Here is a 21,996-nt window from a genome sequence, read left to right on the forward strand (position 1 = left end):
TAGATAGTTAAAGATATTTAGGTGCCTAAAGATGCAGATACTGCTAGTTCCAACAAATAATGGGAAACAGGCACTTACATACTTTTGAAAACCCTACTAGGCACCTATCTGCATCTTTAAGTGCCTAAATATCTTTGACAATCTAGTCCTATATTCTCAAACTAGTAGTGTGATACTGACTATTTTCTATACTGTAATTACAAACCAATGTAATTTCTATTTGACATTCTTCAATATAATACTTTGGACTTCTATCACTTCTTCCATCTGAAGATCCTAAAACACTTTACAAACATTAAGAACGAAGTGTCACAACATCCTCATAACCTGGGTAAGGATTGTTACCCCCATATTACAGATTGGGAATCTGAATCACACGTCAACATTTTCAAACGTGGGTGCCTAAAATTAGAGATCTTACTCCATAGTTAACCACTTACACAAGAAGGCTGATTTTCAGAGGTACTAATCATTTACAATTCCCATGGACCCCCCCCCCCAGCATCCAACTCGCTTAATTGAACTGGACCTTATAAATAAACATGAGGTAAATTCCGCCTTCAAACATGTGGCATTTCTTTGGGGATCAAAGAATTCCACATGGGTGTCCACATGGGTGTCAAACAGAAGAAATGGTTTAATAATAATAATAATAATAAAGGTGACAAAACGGTGTGTGTTTAACACAAATGAAATAATGAAGTCATAGGGGCAGATCCAGTGGCTATAAGACAAGGTAAACCAGCAGAGGCTCTGCTTCCTATTGTTCAAAATATTTACACAAACTGCAAGCTATTTTTTGGTGGGGGGTGGGTGTCTCCAACCACACCACTGTAATCACTTCCTGGTATTAAACAAATACTTTAATATAGACAGATATAACAGCTGACTTGGGCAAGCAAGAGAGTAGAATCAGCCCCTCAGCATCCCTCTGTGCTTTCCACAAAGCTTAGTTATAAACATGGGGCTCTCAGACAATCATGTGGGGTTATGTTATTCTTTATATTCACTCAGTGCAAAGTTTAATATAGAAACAGAAAACCAATTTCCCTGAGTCAAAAGCGGCTTTTGCCTGCGCTAACAGTGGGAATTTTTCTATTGATTCCAAGGGGCAGGATTGTGCTGATAAGCAGCAGCAGTCCAAAGTCTGAAACTGGTAATAAATGTTCCAGCAAAGACTGGGAGTGGGAGTCCCAAAGTGCTCAGCAATGCTATAACTGTAGCCCATGCGTGGGAGTTTTATTATTGACTTCTTGCAGTGTAGAGTTAGACCCCTGCTGACCGCTTTGAACATTCCATCTTGGTAGTGTGAGGATTCCGAGGTTTCCCACACTTTAATTCAATGCAACTTTTTCAAAATCAATTATTAAAATAAAGTTTAAGAACTCACTTAAAATGTAATGTTTTAAAATGGACACCCTTCACGCAAGGTGTTCAATATCTAGCCTGATTCTTCTCTCACCTCTGATGTGGCCAGTTCAAAGCTCCCTGCCCTATTTAAACCCTGAATAGGTGCAGCACAGAGGCACTTCTAGTAGTTGCCTCAGCATCCCCGTGTACCACATAAAGGGCCAGGGTGCTGGTCCAACATAGGCCTGTGTGGAAGGCCAAGCAGGGAGCAAGCCAGGGGAGAGGCCACAAGCTATATGTAGACATAGTCCTGTAGCCCTGTCATCTTGTTCAATTGGTGCAGAGGGACTGCAGCTACTCTTCCAGCCTACACACTGGATTAATAGCTATAGGGTATGTGTGGGATGGATGGACTGCACAATAGTCTCCTGGCTTAGAGAAGTGCATTTCAGCTGTTCACCTCCTTTCCACTGCACTTGCCTAAAGACTAATTACCCTGGCTTTCCATGGGCGGATTTCACCCTTACACAGGTATAAATCGGGGGGAGCTCTATTAAAATGGATTGTGGTTCCTTTTACTGGTAAAAATCATGTGTGAGCACAGTCGGGGCCAGCAATTGCTTAAATATCAGCGTGGTCGTGTTTTACACTAACTTTGTCCAGGGGTAAATGGCTATGTAAGATAAAGGGCACGGGAGAATCAGATCCATGGTTCCTGCCTGGAATGCACATGACCTTAACGTCACAAGACACAGGAAGTAAGGGTCATTCACGAGAAGGGGAGAAGCAGCAGAAGGAGAGAGGGGATAATAATAAGTTCAGTCGTGCAGTAACTCAGGCAGCCATGTGCACATCTTGGTGATCCTGTTGCTTTTTTCCTCTTTTAATTTATATGACATTTGGGGGATGAGGATGTTTTTCCCGGCAGGATGTATTTTTTCTGTTTTGTGGTGGTTTTTTGCAACTGTTCAGAGGTTTGGAAAGTTAATATAAGCCCCAGCGTCATGCATTAATGGGCAGAAGTGAGACAGTCAAACATGCGTGGTAAATGCACAATGTCAGATGGCTCTGCAACACGTCATCATCACATGTGTTGTGTGCATTGTATCATAAAACAATAATCAATGTAGCATAAATGCTGCTCAGTTAATGTGTTATGTCATCTAGCTTGAAAAATTATTATTATAGTACCTTCACTATAGAACTAAGCACTGAGAGTCCATAGCTTTGCAAAAATCCCACCGATCTTTTACCAATATACATACCAAAGTTACCACAACCCCACTTCACTTCAGAGGAAAGGCAAGGGACATGTGCTTTGGCCCCTGTTGTTCTTTTCAGTTGTGCAGTAGAGCTGCTGCTAGCAAATTATATTTTCTTCATGAATAAAGGCATTTTGATTTGTGCGACAATTGAAGCCAATGGAACTATGCTAGTTTACCCCAGCTGAGAATCTAGCTCCAGCATGGAGCATTGAGATTCTCTTTCACTAACCTCTTCTGTTATGCCAAAATTTAGGGCAGTTGTGAGACAGATATTGGTAGTGTTGGTAAGCAACACAGCTCCATATTAAAGAAAAAGCCAATTGCCTCATTGAGAAAACAGTGAGCTAAGGTGTGGTTCAAGAATAAAAATAAACAGCAAGTACTGTGATGGTTAGGAAGACCTAGACACCAGCTGGCATTACACTTGCACTGTTGTAGGATATTAAAGAGTTGCTGTTACTGCTGCTGCAGTTGCAATGGCAGCTGGAAATTCTGGAAATGAGGAATTTGATAACAGTGCAGTAGGGTGCTGTTTTGATGTTCTTCTGAGGGTGTAATGCTGGTTCTTATCATCTGCAAATCAGTGTCACCCAAGAAAAAGCCAAACACCTGCTCATGGCCGTGCAATATTACTTTGACATGCTCTTGATTCTTACAGAATGTGGAACTATTACTACTGTTCTGATCTCCATTCTTCTTTACTTAAAGACAGGCCTCTACCATCAACCCTCTCCTTTCCTTTCTTTGTTATGCTTCATTTAGATCAAAGAGAAGGAAGTGGAAGAAGGCCAACTCCTGCCCACTTCATCTGCTACAACATCACTTTGCATGTGTATGGTAAGGCCCACAATAATAGTGAATCCACACCTGATATTCCCATAGTCACAAGAAGAGACAGGACATAATCTGCATGCAATGTTCTCTCATTAAGAAAAAGTGATCTTTGCCGGGCCAACTATGTTTCTGTCACAAAAGGGTGAGTGAAGGTAGAGGCCTTCACCATTCATTTAAAACTCACACACCCACCATTGACCTCTGATGCTGAGCAAATTCTTGTTGCAGACAGTGAGGGCAATGTTTTTGAAACCAACAGTACTGTGATCAATATCCTACTTACTGCTAACACCCCTACACCTTTGGCTGCTACTACTGTCTGCTAACCACATCACTCCACTGCTATTTAGACAAATTTGGCTTTCAGCAATATTACTACAAGTGACAAAATGGAAGTAACTAGAACTCCAACATGCGTTGTACCTCAACTAGTGAACTAAATGCCCCAATAACAACTCTGTGGCTGAAATAAGACAATCACTATGCTCTCAGATGAACACAAACCGATAACTTTATTTTGTGAGTCATTGTAGTTGTTCTTCTGAGGACTTTGACTAACCTGAATTGAGGATGAGGCTACAAAGGAAGATTCTGCCTTGCATACATTGCAGTCCCTTACTGAAAAAAAGCATTCTTCCCTCACTATCTCTTCCTGGCCTCAGTAGGATTTGATATAGCAATAATGGATTATCCTGTACCCATCTGAGACTGCCATATCACTTTCCAAAATGTCTTCTGAAGCCAAGGGAATGTTGGGCACAAAGTCAGTTTGTAAGGGCAATTGGGATATCAAACATGGATGGCAGCTGCTTCGGCAGCTTTCTATTTTTCACTCCACTAAACACTGCCCAGCAATGGAGGGAATAGGACTGAAGATTTTACAGACTCTACTCACTAGAGAAGTCTTGCACACATTGTTTCTATGCCAATCCAGCCCCAGGCTGAACTATCCATTTTGACATAGGAATTCTGCTACTTCCTGGAACCACTCAAAACTTGTTGCCAGCTGCCGATATGAATTAGGGGAAAGAAAACATCAGACTGGACTGAGTTCACAAGTCCAGCTTTTGAATTCCTAAATTGCTGATTCACAAGTGTATGTTATTATCAAACGTTTCACATGGCAGAAATATGACACTTCCAAGATACTAATGGCTACCATAATAAAGAGCCTCTGGCGTTTTTGAAAGTGATCTTTCCAAGATTTATGTACATTTATGCACGTTGTCCTGCTGGAGACATGGTGAAATCTGGCCCTGTTGTAAATGGGCGTGACTTCCATTGATGTCACTGGAATGCCTCCCACTTACATCAGGTTGAATTTGGTCCTCTGTGGATAAGGAATTGGCTGAAGACTAAAATGCACCATCCTTTATCTGCAATGCTCTTGTCATAGAATCATAGAAGATTAGGGTTGGAAGAGACCTCAGGAGGTCATCTAGTCCAACCCCCTGCTCAAAGCAGGACCAACACCAACTAAATCATCCCAGCCAGGGCTTTGTCAAGCTGGGCCTTAAAAACCTCTAAGGATGGAGATTCCACCACCTCCCTAGGTAACCCATTCCAGTGCTTCACCCACCCTCCGAGTGAAATAGTGTTTCCTAATTTCCAACCTAGACTTCCCCCACTGCAACTTGACACCATTGCTCCTTGTTCTGTCATCTGCCACCACTGAGAACAACCTAGCTCCATCCTCTTTGGAACACTCCTTCAGGTAGTTGAAGGCTGCTATCAAATCCCTCCTCACTCTTCTCTTCTGCAGACTAAACAAGCCCAGTTACCTCAGCCTCTCCTCGTAAGTCATGTGCCCCAGCCCCCTGATCATTTTCATTGCCCTCTGCTGGACTCTCTCCAATTTTTCCACATCCTTTCTGTAGTGGGGGGCCCAAAACTGGATGCAATACTCCAGATGTGGCCTCATCAATGATGAATAGAGGGGAATAATCACTTCCCTCGATCTGCTGGCAATGCTCCTACTAATGCAGCCCAATATGCTGTTAGCCTTCCTGGCAACAAGGGCACACTGCTGACTCATATCCAGCTTCTCGTCCGCTGTAATCCCCAGGTCCTTTTCTGCAGAACTGCTGCTTAGCCAATTGGTCCCCAGCCAGTTATCTCATCATAGAAGGCAATCAGGGTGGTCAGGCAGGACTTGCCCTTGGTGAATCCATGCTGACTGTTCCTGATCACCTTCCTCTCCTCCAAGTGCTTCAAAATGGTTTCCTTGAGGACCTATTCCATGATTTTTCCAGGGACTGAGGTGAGGCTGACCGGTCTGTAGTTCCCTGGGTTCTCCTTCTTCCCTTTTTTAAAGATGGGCACTACATTAGCCTTTTTCCAATCATCCGGGACCTCCCCAGATTGCCATGAGTTTTCAAAGATAATGGCGAATGGCTCTTCAATCACATCAGCCAATTCCCTCAGTACCCTCAGATACATTAGATCTGAATCCAGGGACTTGTGATGTCCCGCTTTTCTAAATAGTCCTCAACCTGTTCTTCCACCACTGAGGGCTGCTCACCTCTTCCCCATATTGTGTTACCCAGGAAAGCAGTGTGGGAGCTGACCTTGTCTGTGAAGACTGAGGCAAAAAAAGCAGTGAATACTTCAGCTTTTTCCACATCATCTGTCACTAGGTTGCCTCCCCCATTCATTAAGGGTCCCACAATTTCCCTGACCTTTTTCTTGTTGCTAACATACCTGTAGAAACACTTTTTGTGTTGTTCTGATCCAAACACAATGCGTGGTCATTTTTCCACAACAATCTCCTTCACATCCCTTGCTAGCTGCAACTCCAGTTGCATTTTGGCCTTCCTGATTACACCCCTGCATGCTCGAGCAATATTTTTATACTCCTCCCTAGTCATCTGTCCAAGTTTCCACTTCTTGTAAGCTTCCTTTTTGTGTTTAAGCTCACCGAAGATTTCAAGCCAAGCTGGTCGCCTGCCATATTTGCTATTCTTTCTGCACATTGGGATGGTTTGTTCCTGCGCCCTCAATAAGGTTTTTTAAAAAGGCTTCTTTGTCCTGTTGGTATGTTCCCTGTGAGATGTCCAGCCAAACCTTTCCTTCCTCTCTTCCTTCCTAGTGGTGGTGCCTGGTGATAGCAGTTTGATAGTTTGTCCTGTCTATCAGCTACATTACAATATCCTGGGTTTCAGGATGTTTACAATGAAATACAGAGTACAAATTAATTAATCAGAACCTTTCTCTGAGAAACAGCAAGAGGCTTTTCATGGCAGACCCATACAGGAGAACTACAGAGGAAAAAAATGCAGCAAATCAAGATAATATTTTGTGCCTGTAAGGCCATGGCTGGTAGAGGTGAATAATAATGTATCTGATTAAACTAACCTGTTTTCCTACTTGAGGAATGCTTTTGCAGTCTCCTGAAATGTATATGCCATTTAAAATTATGTGACAAACATCTTCTGAATTTTGTCAATCTATGGATTGGCTCAGAATACTGAAAATTTCAACTGTGTTGTTTAATTGTGGTTGGTCAGTTAAATCACCCGGTATTGTTTCTGTTCCAACTGGATGAGGGCAAAATCATTTGTGGAATGAAAGCTGGAGTGTCCAAATTTAGATTTGCATTTCCTCAGATGCACATTCTCGAAAGTTTGAAATGTATTTACTATGAACATTTGGGCCAGTAAAACTCAGTCACACAAAAGGGAAACAACAATAGCTGAATTGAATTCATTAAAAATAATTAGAGCCAATATTTATGAAAAAATGGCTACCCTTATTTCGTGAGATGTAATGCCTGGCAACAATTAATATCTCGGTTCCCAGATTATTTCTTGTTATTTATGTACCATACTGGGTGGCTAATATTTCCCTAAATACTATATTTAGTGCATTTTTCAGTACATTCAATGTGTTGTATATTAATTTGCAAAGCATACCCTAGCACTTTTCTCATCTCTTTGTCAACTGGTCACTGGTTGGGTGTTAGTTATGTTACATTTAAGTCTCTCTCTCATTTTTTTTCATTATTTGCATAACACAGGCTTCCTTTTAGGTGGAAAAACAAATTTGTAATAAAAATGCTAATTATCATAGCAACTCTTATGTGAACATCAACATACTTGGTCTTTTTCAGGCTAAGGAGAAAGTGATCTCCAGAACTGAAGACCCATCATTGATCATGCCCTTGTCATACAAACCTAGGGCCTGCCAGCTTGAGAGTCCAAGTTGATCTTAACTGCCAGAGGTGGTCTCTAAGCCAAATCATAAAAAACTCTATGGATCAAGTCCAACACCAGGAATTCCTCCCAGAAATGAAATGGGAATCTGTGTCATCTGTGGCATACATGTGTAATATGCTTCATATGCAAAACACTGCTAAGTAAATGGAAACAGAGGCACTCTGCCTTAGCTAGAATTTCTGAGTGGTCTTCAAGGGTAGACCCATGTAGAATGCACTGCACTAATCCAGTTAGGAGGTGACAATGACATGGATAATCATGGCAAGATCCACAATGAGAGGAAAAGCTGCAGCCTGCTTGCCGAGTGAAGCTGAAAAAGTGAACTATTGGCACTACTGCTACCTGTACACCCAGAAACAACCAATGATCTAGCAGAACTCCTAGACTATAAACTTTAGACACATAGCATACTCCTTAGTTAAGCCTTCTTTGGCTGTTTTTGATCAGGATTACCTTTGTCTTTTCTGAACTATCAGCCAACTAGCTCTTATCCAAGCTCCAATCTCACCCAGACACTGGGAAAGATGAATGACTGAACCAGATTAAACAAATGTAAACTGAGTATCATCCACATTCTAATGGCACTGCAACCCAAGCAGTTTAATTGTCTCTTTATTGATCAAGTGCAGTGATAAAAGAACTCCACACTTGGCAGCCATGGGACAAAAGACCAATTGCCTGCTACCATTCTTCTGAGTCCTGTGAATTCATTTATCGCTGTCAGGTCTAAGATGTGTTAACACTTCATGGCCAACTGCATTAAAAGCAACTGATACATCTAAAGAATCCTCATGGAAACGTGATCTTTATGCATTGTCAGAAGGAGACCATCAATTAATAAACCTATGTGGTTGATGCAGCATATCCAGACCTAAAACTAGATTGAAAAGGGTCAAGGAAATTTGAGATCTCCGGGTATTGCCAGTTGCTTTATCACACTCTCTCAGTAATGCTCCTTAACAAGGAGGATTAGAGGGGAGGCAATAACTGGTAAGATCATCAATACCAAGAAATAGTTTCTTAAACTAATTGCAGTACAAGTTCTTTAAAGCCATTTTATTATACGTAGGTACAGTGCTTAGCACAATGGGCTCCAACCAGGTTCCCTGGTTGGAACCTCTAGATGCTACCACAATGAAAATAATAATATAGGATAACTTGAAGCCTGAGTGAAGTGCTGAGTTTTGTGTTGTCTAATGACAGATCAATACTATAAAAATGAAACAAATACAGCTATGTCATATAAAGCCTAATTTGGTCAGCAATAAAACCATGAATTAGTTGGAAGAATTCCTAGGGCTTTCTTTCAGGAGTTAATGACGAAGTTCTGATAGACTGAAATGAGTGCAAATTTTGCCAGCAACCAGAGTGAGAATATCAATCCACAGTCCACTCACCAATGCTTTGATAATTAAAATGACCTGAAGCCAGCTGAATATCAAACATCAGGTGAAATTATTAGACAAGGGCAATCCAATCCCCCCAGCAGCCACCCACATAATGTTGTCACTATCAGTGGAGCTATGTACAGAACAGCAAATGCTACAATAACCATGTCAGCAAAGCTAAATGCAGACAAGTGAGCACAGCAGTATTAATTATTGCAATCCTCTGAACACAAGCAGCCAGGTATCACAGAAAGCAAGCCACGAAAGTTATTAATTGAACTCTATCGTGGATGTAGGGATCTTGTAATTGGTGATACACTGAACACATGCCCCTTGTGGTTAGTAAAATCAAACAGGGAGGTATTGGGGCCATTGCTGATTAAGATTGCTGCTAATGGCTTTCTAAGGAAGGCAGGATGCCAGCTTCTCTCATTAGGTGGTTATGCCTGTGTTCAAGAAACCATTGCTTGGGCTTTAAATTCTAGCTATATGCTTGTGCTCTTTTTAAGCAAGGGTATTGAGAAGGTTGTAGTGGGGTTAATTTTGGCACCAGATCTAGCCATCAGATAGACTTTTCATGTTCAAAGCCCTGCACACATTAAGTAATTAATCATCACAAAATCCCTTTGAGGTTGGGGAGCAAACGTAATTACCATATCTCAATTTACAGATGATAAATCAGGAAGATGAAGTGGTTTCCCCAAAGCCACAGAGCACGTCAGTGGCAAGTCCAAGATTTCCTAAAACTTCCTGCACTCTCTCCTCCAATCTAAACTGACTCTCAGATTAACTTGATCCCTTCCAGACAGGCTTTCAGTCTGGGTATGGAATAAAGACCAAAGTGGTCTCCCATTTGCTGATGGTCTCTTCCTAGTGATGGACAAAGTTTAACAGTCCATGCTGATTCTTTTAACTCTGTCAACAATCTTTGAGCATGAGATTTTCTTGGCTTGTCTGGAGACCCTGGCAAGGTTAGATGGGATCACAGTGAAATAGTCCTATTTTTATAATTCAGAGATTCCAGAGGGTTGTGTTGATTCCTAGGCTCTCTTATGTGGGGTTCCATGAGGATTTCTGCAGTCAGCCATTCAAAATGTATATGAAGCCATTAGGAGAATTTGGGATGTGGTGCCATTATTATGTGGATGACACAGAGCTTTACATCTCTTTTTTATTGAGCCCAGATGGATTCCCTTTGGTTTCCTAATAACTGGATAAGATTAGGACCTAGATGAGAGTGAGCTGACACTCAATCCAGATACAAGAGTTGAAGCTGGATGGTTGGGAAGAATATTTTCAAAAGTTGGTTGTGGACAATGTCTGGCCCCAAGATTGAGGGAATTTAATTACTCTCTGTCAGTGAGCTACTACTAATTCCCCAAATGCTCCTGGAGTTCCAGGTGGCTGTGTGGAGACACCATTTTTTCATCACGCTTAGCACAACATTTGCACCCATTTTTTTTTGACAATGTAACTCATGCCCTTGTGGCCTACAGATTGGATGAATACAGTCCACTCTATATGGATCTATGATTGAAGATGCTTCAAAAGCTAGAGGAGGTGCAGAAAGCAGCAGCCTGTTTATTTAGTGGTGCTAGCTGCCAGAAACATTTCATCCCAGTGCTCCATAGACTGCCATTGCTTTCTCTTCACTTCTGGTCGCAATTCAAGGCTTTCATAGCTTGAGTTCAAGGCGCTGAAGCTCATTATGATTAGAGTTAATGATCATGTGTTCATGCAAACTTGAAGAAAAATGATCTTTTAAAAAATCATTAGTATTTTATTGTTTTTGTGAAACACATGTTTTTTAAAACCAATCTGATGAAATCCATCAAGTGCTAAGTACGACACATATATGAATATTAAAGGTTATTCTGCACAACCACGCACAAATTAATGTGAAATAAAATTAAATGTGTAACACAAACTGATAAAAACACTCAAGATATTCAAAGTTAAATCTTAAAAGTACAGAACAAATTAGCCCCATTGGCAACAGAAAGGAACTGGGCGTTGGTCTCAGTTCAGAATTTACTGGCTTTTATTGGCTTGTGTCACAGCATAAATTTAGATTTTTCTAAACTAAATTATAGGTCTGGTTAAAAATTTCCCATCAAAATTTTTTTTTCCTCCATAGCAAATTGAGTTTTCATCTAAATGAAGTTTTTTTTTGCACTTTTCCTTTTTGATTTTTTGAAAACCTAATTTTTTTTTTTTGGCCAAAATCTGTAGTTTTTGGCTGAAAATTTTTGGTTTTTTTTGGCAACTGAGAACCAAATTATTTCTGGTATTTGGATTTTGGCTTTTCAAGAGAAATTCAAAATATCCAGGAATTTTTTTTTCCCCAACCAGTACTTCTAAATTCCCTTGCCTTGCATTATTAAAAAATGTATGAGATTATAAAATAACTGTCATTCACCTAAAACAATTTCCAAGTATTTCTGGAGGGAGCCCAATCTTAATTATATTCAAAATTACCCCTCAGTCCTGCAAGCTGCTCTTTGTAGGTCAGCAGGATGCCACCTGGGCACACAGGCCAGCCTGCAAAAACTCCTTTGCAGAATCAGAGCCTGAAGATCCAAAAGTTTAAATAATGGCATTTGCTTGAGTTACACAAATGGCTTGCGAGAAAGAACTATAAAAAATCCAGACTGAAATTTTCATGCCTATGGGTGTAAATTGGGTACCGAAATCCATATCAAGGGAGCTAAAGGTCTTCCACTGGATTTAGGTGCCTAACTTTAGGCACACACGTTTGAAAATTTTGGCTTCACTAGCTTGAAACATATAAGCAATAGCTTAGTAAAGGAGCCTGATGTGTAATTATGTACTTGGAATGCCTATTATGTAGATAGATGGCCTGCCAGCTGTTCAGTCTATTCTCACCTGCAGGCCTTGCTTGTCCCTAGCGCTGATGAAAGAAGATACGAAGCAGCAGGATTTTCCTTCAAATACACTGTACTCACTATGTGTTGAAAGAAAATCTCTCTCTTACCTTGGTCCTGGTGGTGGTTTGCTCCCCTCAATCCTTCTAAGAGAAATAATGGAAGCTGAACAATAGAAGGTGAACTTATATCAGCTAAGACTCAACTGGAACTCCATTCTCTCAGGCCATATTAGACTCTCTGCCAATTGCTCTGTACTCTAAGGTGGTGTATACATTTTCAAAGGATGGTGCATAAACTGTATTAAAGCCCTGAGTATGGGAAAACTGGCAGAGTCCTGAGGGAAGTTGCCAAGAATGAGCCTGACCTGATAGAAGGTCATGTTCGATTGTTCAACTTTCGGTAACTTGTTGAAAGACCTGGCTAAATAACACCCAAAGAACTTATTCAAGTTTGACTCTGTCCCTGCTCAATGACGTCAGTGGGATGGAATATGGCTGAGCAGGAGATGAATAAAACTCAAGTAAGGACCCTGAAGATACATCAGCCGAGGAAACAGTAGGGGGTTTTGAGCCTCATTCCTGTCAGACACCATATAAACCAGTTCAAATGAATAATCATTGTCCTGTAGCATGTCATCATTCCATCCCACAATCTTTTAAACTCACAGGCATTTATCCTCATGACACACCTATGTGGTAGAGAAATATCATTCCAGTTTTCATGATGGGACCTGAGACACAGAGTAGCTTACATGACTTGCTCAAGGTTGCACAGGAATTTTGTGGCTGATTTAGATATCTAACCCAGGTCTCCTGAGTCCTAACTCAGTGTCCATCTACTAGCTTGCCCTTCTACCTCCTCCCATTTTAGGTATTGGCTTATTGACTCATACCCTGTCACCCAGTATGATACTGTATGCTGATCTCACACATTGTTCTTGGTTTAAAACAGCACTCAGGAGGAAAGGAAAGAAAACATTCAGACTACTTTTGAGGGTGAATGTCTTAACAGATCCATACTGCAAACCTGTGTAACATGTCTGCATGGCCAACCTGTGACTCTTGCAGGGTCCACCTAGCACTTAATGCAAATTGGAAGTTGGCAATTACCTCACCAAATAGATGATTATTACAATGTTTTTTAGTCTCTCTATTTGCTTCTTAAATGTCACGGTTACCTGGAGAGTAATTTTTACAAGCTGCTGAATGTATTTTAGGCAGTCTGCTACCTGTCTTTATTCCACCTGCCATTTATTTGAACATTATTATTTTAGTGGGATACATCTTTTAGGGCCACATCCTACTCTCATTGAAGTCAGTGGAAATTTTGCCATGAGCTTCAATGATAGCAGGCTGCAAGGCTGCCTGGTAATTTCCCAGGTATTGACACCTGAACAACCAGGAAGAATAGTGAAGAGAAAAGAGGAAAATAATTGAAAGCATTGTTAAAATATAACAGGCTACATCCCACCTTCTGTTGTGCTGGTGTACAAGTACCTGGCGAAGAGTGAGAGTAGGGGACAGGCAAAGTCTACTGCAACCAAGCAGGATACTTTTTTAGTGCCTCTATGAATGGGGAACAATGATTATACTTAAATACTTCATAGGGGTATTCTGAAGATTAGTGTTTGCAGAGCACCTTGGGATCCTTGAATAAAAGTTACTATAGACGTGCATACAGAAATGATGGTAGTTTCTGAGAGATTCTGGTTTGTACTGGTAGTTTTAATGAGGCTCTCTGATTACTTTTGCAATCTAGGCTTCTTTAGGTTTCATGCCGCTTATCTAGATTAACACCTTGACAAGCTGATGAAACTTCCATTTTGTTTAACTTCAAATAACTCAAAAATGGACACACTGTTTGTTTATTTCACAAAGCTTTGATTCCTTGCTGGAATATCGTACGATAAAAATGAGCCTGGAGCAAATCCTGTTTTGGTATTGACACAGCCTGTCATGAACTGGTATGAACAATGCCACAATAATAATTAACTAACCAGCTTTTTCCCATCTCATGCCCTTGCAGGCTTAAAAAGATCATAGCGAGCTTCAGAAATCTCCAAACCCTTGGGCTACAAGGTGTCACATAGCAGAACAGCATAGAGTTTCCTTCTTTAATCATCACTTAATTTTGGAGAACAAAGCTGTTGTGCAAACGTTTAAAGAAATTGAAAGCTGAATAGAGAATGGTATTTCAGCCTCTTACATTGGAATTCCATGCTGCTGGGGTCACAGGTGAACCCACTTTTCAGCACAATGGCTGTCATTAGAAGTGGTTTTCAAATGCCAAAGGAAATTAAAATTTTCAGTTAAAAATACATTCCTAGGTGATTTATTTATTGCTATTTCTGTAGCACTCATCATTGTAGTATCTTAGGCCCAGATTCTGCCACAGTTACTAATGTTGAGTAGCACATTGCTCTATAAATGGTCCTGTTAACTTCAGTAGGGCTAATATTGGAGTAAGGTACTGTACAATATGAGCAAGGGTATCAGAATCAGGCTCTGAGTGTCTACATGATGAGTTATCATAGAATATCAGGGTTGGAAGGGACCTCAGGAGGTCATCTAGTCCAACCCCCTGCTCAAAGCAGGACCAATCCCCAGACAGATTTTTACCGCAGTTCCCTAAATGGCCCCTCTCAAGGATTGAACTCACAATGCTGGGTTTAGCAGGCCAATGCTCAAACCACTGAGCTATCCTCCTCCCCCTTACACATGTACCTTATGTGTTATGTACCTTACACATTTTTGTCTAGTATCACTCCATCCCATTTGCAGAATGAGGGTACAGGTACTGGAGTTGAGAAGACAAATTCTCATGACTTCTAAGTCTCTGCTATTTACTAAAAAGGGTTTTGTTCCTATATGGATAGTCCCTGAAGTCTAATGGTGATGAACTGCTTTGAGTGGCAATGAAGGTATAAGCTATGGGTGATGAAATACATCAGGTGCAGCTCTTTGAAGCAATTCAAAGGAATGTTTCTGTATTTTGCCAGGGATGCAGTTGGACACATCTGCAAGGAGGCAAATGAAATGGTTTCTCTGATGAAATAAATACCTGAAACCCTTTACTAACAGCTTTTTGTTGCCAGTCTCTTAGCCAAATCCAGAGTGTATGCAACAGAACTGTTCATAATTTTCTAGCTAGTTAAAAGGGCCAGCCTCTATCATTGTCTACATGTGTAATAACTTCAAGAAAAGCTGAAACTCCTCAAAATGTGTTTTTTTCCATGTATTGTTGCAGATTGCAAAATGGGGCCCATTTCACCAAACATTCGCCATATTTCTTAGTTTTTTCACTTGAAAGTGGGATCTGTTTTTCATGAAAAAGGTCCATTTCTGAGCCAATGGTGCCTTTGAAATTCCAGCATCAGAACCTGAAATTTTGCACTTTCTCAATGCAGAAATTTTGAAAAGTGCTTAAGTGACTTTGGCACCCAAGTCCCACCTTCAGAAGTGACTTATATACTTAGGAACCTAAGTCTCATTTGAAAATGGGACTTAGGAAGTTTTGGAAATTTCAATCTTCACCAAATTTTGAGGAAAGGCAAAATTTATGGGAAAAGAAACCACTTGAAGGAAATTGGCAATGATTTTTCTATGAAATTTAGTGGGGAAAAATGTCACCAGTTTTGCACAGCTCCCTGTTACAAACTTTGGATTCTATGGGGGTCTGTTCTGAAACCAATGAAGTCAGTGCGCATGTTGCCTTGGATTTCAGTGGCTGCAAGATCAGGCCCTAAAGTAAAAGTATAAGAGTGTAAAAGACATGTTTCTATCTATGTGAATTTTCACATAGCTGTACTGTATACTGATGAAATGGGTGCATTTTGCTTTCCACGCAGTGGGCTAAATCCTGCAATTCTTAGTCCTTACCGGTAAATGTGAGTTTTATCTGAGTAAAGACAGCACAAGAGCTGCAAAATTTGCCCCATTTTAATGTACTAAAAGCAATAATGAGGAAGTATGAGTATTGAGGTGATAATTCAACCCTTGTTATGCATAAAGCCAAGGGAAGAGCATTACCTAATGCGACAGAGAATGAATCATACTATAATTCAAGACAATAAAATGTCTTGTAACCTATGTAAAATGTTATAGAATTAATTTTAGTTTTGGAATCACTCTATATTATAGGGTACAAATAACATTTTAAATTCTTTTAACTATTGACTATGTACTATCATTTTAAATATCATCTGATCATAGCGTTATTTCTATTTTCTACACTGGCCCCATATTTTAAAGACTGCAGGTCAGAGGGTAATTAAACTTGGTGATCTCACATGTCTCACAAAACGTAACCCTCAGATCTGCATTATTCAATATCTATCTGAAGTTTCTGGGAGAAGTGGTGAGACAATATCTGGTGAAGTGCAGGCAGTGTGTATTCAAATACAAACTGTTCATCAGTTTGGAGGAAAAGGGGAACCCAACTTTGCCAATGCTCCATGCAGAGTTAATAGGAGTTTGACATTCCAAATAATGGCAAGATACTTTTTGAAACATAGTAGTGCAATTAATATATACAATAATATGAATATTTGTCTGGTCATCAAATGTAATTCAGGGTATGATGCCCTCTTACTTTACTTCCATGCTAATCCTGATCCAAATACCACGTGGGGCATTGATACTTCAGTTGAAATCAGTGAGATTAAGCTACTGAGTTCAATGGGAGTAGGTTCAGTCCCCCCGCCTGTGCCCCTACTTGCCCTCTTTGTGCACGCCTAGTACAACAAAGAAATTCAGCAGTGAAAGGATGGCCTTTTATTGGGGCAACTACTAATGGAAACAAACGTCACACAGGAGATCAGGCTAAGTCACACAGGTGAGGGCAGTGTGTTACAAAGCACATGCGATTGCACACATGAGTTCTGTCCAATGCAGATCTTTCCCCAGTCCAAACTACCAATTTGCCTCCTCCTAATTGAAAAACCTTTCAACTTCATGGTACTTCACTGTACTTTTGTGGAACTGGACAAAATTGTGTCCAATCAAACAAAAAACATGAGACATTGACAAGACAGTTCAGGATGCTTTTAGCATCCCAAACATTTCTTTATGGGGTGAAAAACTGTAAGAGAGTCACTGCTTTTCTAGTGTTTGTCTGTGGTGCCAATACAGTACAGGAAGGAGTGCACAGGCAAGGCCTAACATTTGAGCAGCACATAGATCCTGTTTTGTTGTTGAATATAAAAACATATTGTAAAATTCATAAGAAGTTTTTTTAATGGCTAAGGGTGAAACCTTCCCATTAGATTTAGGAGGCATAGCTGAGTTAAGCAACAGAAATTACCATCTTTGTAATCAGAAATGGAGACCTTTTGCTTTTTCAATAGCGCAGCTCCAGAAACATAGGTTAGAGCAGCCAGCACAACAGATTTTTACTGGCTGTAGTGGCTCTCATGGGGGACATGAAGTCTGGCCAAAAGAGTGTGTTCTGCCACCACGCCTCACAAATGCAGACCTCACTGAGGAGCTAGATGGGGACAGCACTTTATCAACCATTGCTGAACTCGCCACGTATGAGAGAAAAGCAACACTGGCTGCCATTAAAAAGTCATTATTTGCTAAGTACCAACAGTAGTATTGGACATACTGAAAATCCCCAGCATGCTGGGAATGAGAAATAACTGGTAACTGGCAGTACCTGTTAGCAAATGTTGACTTTTTGATGTCTGCCTCTGCCCTTAGTTCCAAATTCTCTTCCAAGGGTGACAAACTTTAATGGCACTTTACATAAATGGATATCCATAAAAAGAAGGGAAGGAGAGACACCTGATAGCATGGTACTACTTGGTTGGCACAAAACAAATTCCCATCCAACAGTTCCCATTTTTTTCACTTCAGTGATACACATGTATCATAATGTGTCCCTAGAATCAAGAGTACACAATTAAAATTAACCACTAGTTACTGGTTGAGCCCTACTGGAGTCTGAAACCCGCTTCCATAGACAAAGGGAAGGGATTGAATTGAAATCCACTGTCCTGATCACGTGCAACATGAGAGATCAGTCCACAGAGGTCTCTAACAGGAGGATTTCATCATCAGAAGTGGGGAGATGAATATGCATAGTATTTCTGTATGTAATGAATAACTGATTCCATTAATCTGAGAGTAGGGAATCCCATAAATTGCTGGTCTTATACCGCAGACTTTCCTTCTGACTATGTAACAGGTAAAAATAGCTTTTCCCCGTTTCTTTCTATACTTCGCTTGTGGAGACAGATGGTCTGATTCTCCTTACGCTTACACGAGCTTGACACAATTGTTATTGCATTTTCAGTGAAGAAACTCCCGATTTACAGCAGTGTAAAGGAAAGGAGAACCAGGCCAGGCCCAAGACTTCCCATTGCAAATATTTCATTTCAAAATTCGGCATAGAAAATATTTAAGCAGGTAACTAAAAATTTACTTTTCCTGAAAATTGATGTGAATAAATGCTTGAGTACTGGAATGCTCATAGCAAATAAACATAGGCAGCTCATGAACATGGTTAACACAAAATTACCTTTGAAATAATACTCTTCCTTCATCTCTAGTGCTTGTATATATTATATAGATGGATGTGTTATGAATGTGAGGTATTATTGGTTATTCATATATATCTTTTCAGAACAATAAGTGGGTTTCTTAATGGTTTTCTATAGGTTAGGGGCACTGATCTGTTACTTGAGGTTTTATCACTTGGGCTGAGGAGGGATGAGATGGAGTGGAATTGCTTCAGTGGGAGCATAAGCAGCTCAGCACATGTGAAAGAAAGGCTCAGGAAAAGCATGGATGTTAAGACAGCCAGATGGGGCAGCCTGAAAGAAGGTTTGGTCTGATTTTTATGTTGGGTAGAATTATTTTTATGGTGCGCTAAAGTGGAACTCAAAAAACAAATGCAGTTGATCTCATCCCCTATCATAGGGATGCTGTTACAGTGTCACCCATTCAGGTGAAATCCTGGCCCCACTGAAGACAATGGAAGCTTTGCCACTGATGTCAGTGGAGAGAGGATGTCAACCTGGATCTTTGCAAGCATTTTATATACATACTTGAGAAGCCTCCTCTGTTCCATCTATTGTACTATATTCCCAGACTCCCTTACCCCTGACCTTATACATAATTGCTTCATGCTTGGTCCCCCTTCCCCCTAGCTGCTTTTGTCCAATCCGCCAAACTGAAAAAAATCTCCACTGGCTAACGGTTATTATAGCTGATTGTTTCTTGCCATTGGTGGTAGACACTGTGAAGAAGACAGTGAAATTGACTAAAAAGCCCTATAAAACATGCACAGGAAACAATCCACAGCTAAGAGACTTGACAGCCGCTAAGATGCATACTAGTGATTTTGCTCAGGCTTTGGCATAGTAAAGCAAGGGTACATCATCAGTGGGTATTTCTCTACTATTTGAGATGTAAGTTCTAGTCATAATTGCAGTGCTGCCTAGCAGTCGTAGCTGTAGTTTGCCTGAAACAGTGAGAAAGAGATATTAACACATAATAAATATCTCTGGCTTATGAATCCCCAAAATACACTGACATAATGAATTTGCTTTTGCTTTTCCCATTTCTATTGCCCTTTAACTTTAATAACCGCCCCTACCCCATGACATTCCACCATTTCCTTCTTTATTATTAACCACTTCATTAGTTGCAAAGGCCCAAACTTTCAAATCTTGATGGTTATCTACAGTCAGGGACCAAAATTCATATCTGGGCACCAAAATAACTAGCCTTATTTTTCCTTGAGCATGCTCTAATTCACATTACATTGCTGTTTTCCTTTTGGTGTGGATAAAATGAGCCAAATTCTCCTCCCACTTATACAAGTGTAACCCAAGAGTTACCCCACTGAAGTCAATGGTGTTAAAATGGTGTAAAACCAGTGAGTTCAGAACCCATTATCTTTACACCAATTATAAGGTTTTTCTTTGTAGACATGGAAATTAGGCATATGGACAGGTGGCTCTCTTTTCTATTTCCTCCTAACTAGTACCATTGATTGCACACACTTTTCTTATTTTGTTCCTTTCAACTCTCACTTTCAACCCACCTAATTTCTTCCATGCATCTGCCTCATCAGAGCCTCTTGTAAGTAACCCAGAGTGGTGATCATGCAGGTAACATTTATTTTATTTAAATCTCTAGGATAATAAAATTAGAGGTATCAGATGTGTGTTAAAATGCTTCCAATTTTACCACACATCTGACACCTCCAATTTTATTATCTTAAAGATTTAAATAAAAAACAAATATGCTTTGCCTGTAAGCCAGACATTCTCCTATTTCACTGAATAAGCCTGATTCCTTTTAAAGTCATTTTGGAATAATTTTATCTTCTAATTTCAGAGTGCTCATGTAAATGTGAGTAGTAGTAAGTTTGAAGGAACTCCTGAAAGGCATAATGCTAGAAACCCAAATTTTAGCTTTTTTTTTTTTCTAGATAAGAAGGTGTTTTAATAAATTAAACACTGGTACTGATTATCTCCTAAATGTTGACATTTGAAATAAGATGCTACAAGCAGCTTTTTATCTAGAAAATAGCAGCCAGAGTCAATAACCAAAACATAAAATGTAGGAATGTTACTGATATTATGAACCTTAGGGCTGAATTTGGTGAAATAAGCTGGTGAGCTAGAACAGCTGCTGTTAACATTTGTTTAGGTTGACGAAGTAGCTAGTGTTCAACCAGTTTGGTTTTTATATGGCCTTGAAAGATACGTCAACTATAGCTATTAAATCTACATCACTATTGGAAACTGTTACCTCCTTGTTGATCAAAAATATGAAATGGAGTAAAAGAAAACATAACATACCATGTTCACACACAACACAAAAAGAACTATATCAGGGACATCAGGGAAGGTGGAATACTATAACAACACATGTTATATTGTTATACTATTCCACCCACCTTAATGGAGAACCCTTGGGTGTGGCTACTCCATAGCCTTTCGAATCCAGATTTCCTCCCACTTTCATGGTGTCACACGGCTTTCGCTGTTCAATGTATTCGTTCATGGTGGACTCCAGGAGGAAGGCAAACTTGCCCTTGGATTTGCGAACACGGGCTACTCCCTCAGCTGTAGTCCTAGTGAACACTGATGGCTCTGCCGATTTCATGTAGGTCCACATCTTTTCATACACTGCTATTTTTGATCTCTGGAGAAAATTAAAGAGAAATTAGATACACCATAGACACTGAGGCATCGAATGCACCACAACTCAATGTACAATTGATCAAACCTGATCCCTCACACCAGCGGTTTTTGGACAATTTTACCTGGGCAAGAGATTTCCTTGAGTGCTTTGGTTATTTTAAAAGAAACAGTAAATAACAAGAATATAATAACAACAAACTTTAATTTTAGGCACCCTGTAGCCTCTGGGAGCCTTAATAAAATAATTGCAATCATAGGCCTGAAGTCTCAGCTACACAAAGGTAGTTTTCGCTTTCAGAGCAGAGTAAAAGGATTTTAGGGTGACTGAAAATTCAAGCCAAAACTTACAAATGGGCAATATATCCCTTAAAATCCACAGAGCAGGAGAAAGAGAAAAAGAAAACAGGCCTCCCACAAATACTGGATAAAATCTTGAAGGCCTTCCTCAGTTTTAATGCTCAATTTTACTCAGTCAAAACTCGTATTGCCTTCAGTAAGTTTTGCTTGAGTAAAGGCTGAGTAGTTACTTTGGAATACACCCCACACTAAAAACAAATATAAACAAAACTCAGATGTGCACACAAAACAAAATGGTGTATTGAGCTTTGATCTCAAAGACATGGCATCTTGGTCTTTTGTTTGTGTTGTGGGAGAAAGAATTCCAATATCAGTGACCCTTAGCCTACCAAGCCCTTCCTCCTATCATCTCAGGATTGTACCAGTGGTGCAGACCTCAGCCAGAAATGTATGATAAATTTACAGCTTGTTGTAGATTACTTGGAAATCTGTCCCCCTGGTGAATGCTTAGCACAGTTACAAATGCCTTATAGGTGGGAAAAGATGGTATTTTTTTTTGTTATTGTAATTATCTAAAACTTAAGAAAGAAAGAAAGAAAGAAA

The 21,996-nt window shown here is 40.0% G+C and overlaps 1 protein-coding gene across 13 annotated transcripts in view; it reads right to left on the reverse strand.

Annotated features, from left to right (window-relative positions):
• Window positions 1-21,996, reverse strand: part of GRIA4 (glutamate ionotropic receptor AMPA type subunit 4) — a 285,358-nt gene that overhangs the window by 26,692 nt on the left and 236,670 nt on the right. For all 13 annotated transcript variants that reach the window (XR_010597855.1, XR_010597856.1, XR_010597857.1 and 10 more), the window contains one exon: window positions 20,850-21,097. Coding sequence is in view for 9 of the 13 variants with exons in the window: in XM_065581521.1 (XP_065437593.1) it covers window positions 20,850-21,097 (248 nt within the window). In the remaining 4 variants the exon portion in view is untranslated. The remainder of the gene's footprint in view (window positions 1-20,849; window positions 21,098-21,996) is intronic.

The sequence above is a fragment of the Chrysemys picta genome, chromosome 1 (genome assembly GCF_011386835.1).
Source record: "Chrysemys picta bellii isolate R12L10 chromosome 1, ASM1138683v2, whole genome shotgun sequence".
In the NCBI taxonomy this organism is placed as follows: domain Eukaryota; kingdom Metazoa; phylum Chordata; order Testudines; family Emydidae; genus Chrysemys; species Chrysemys picta.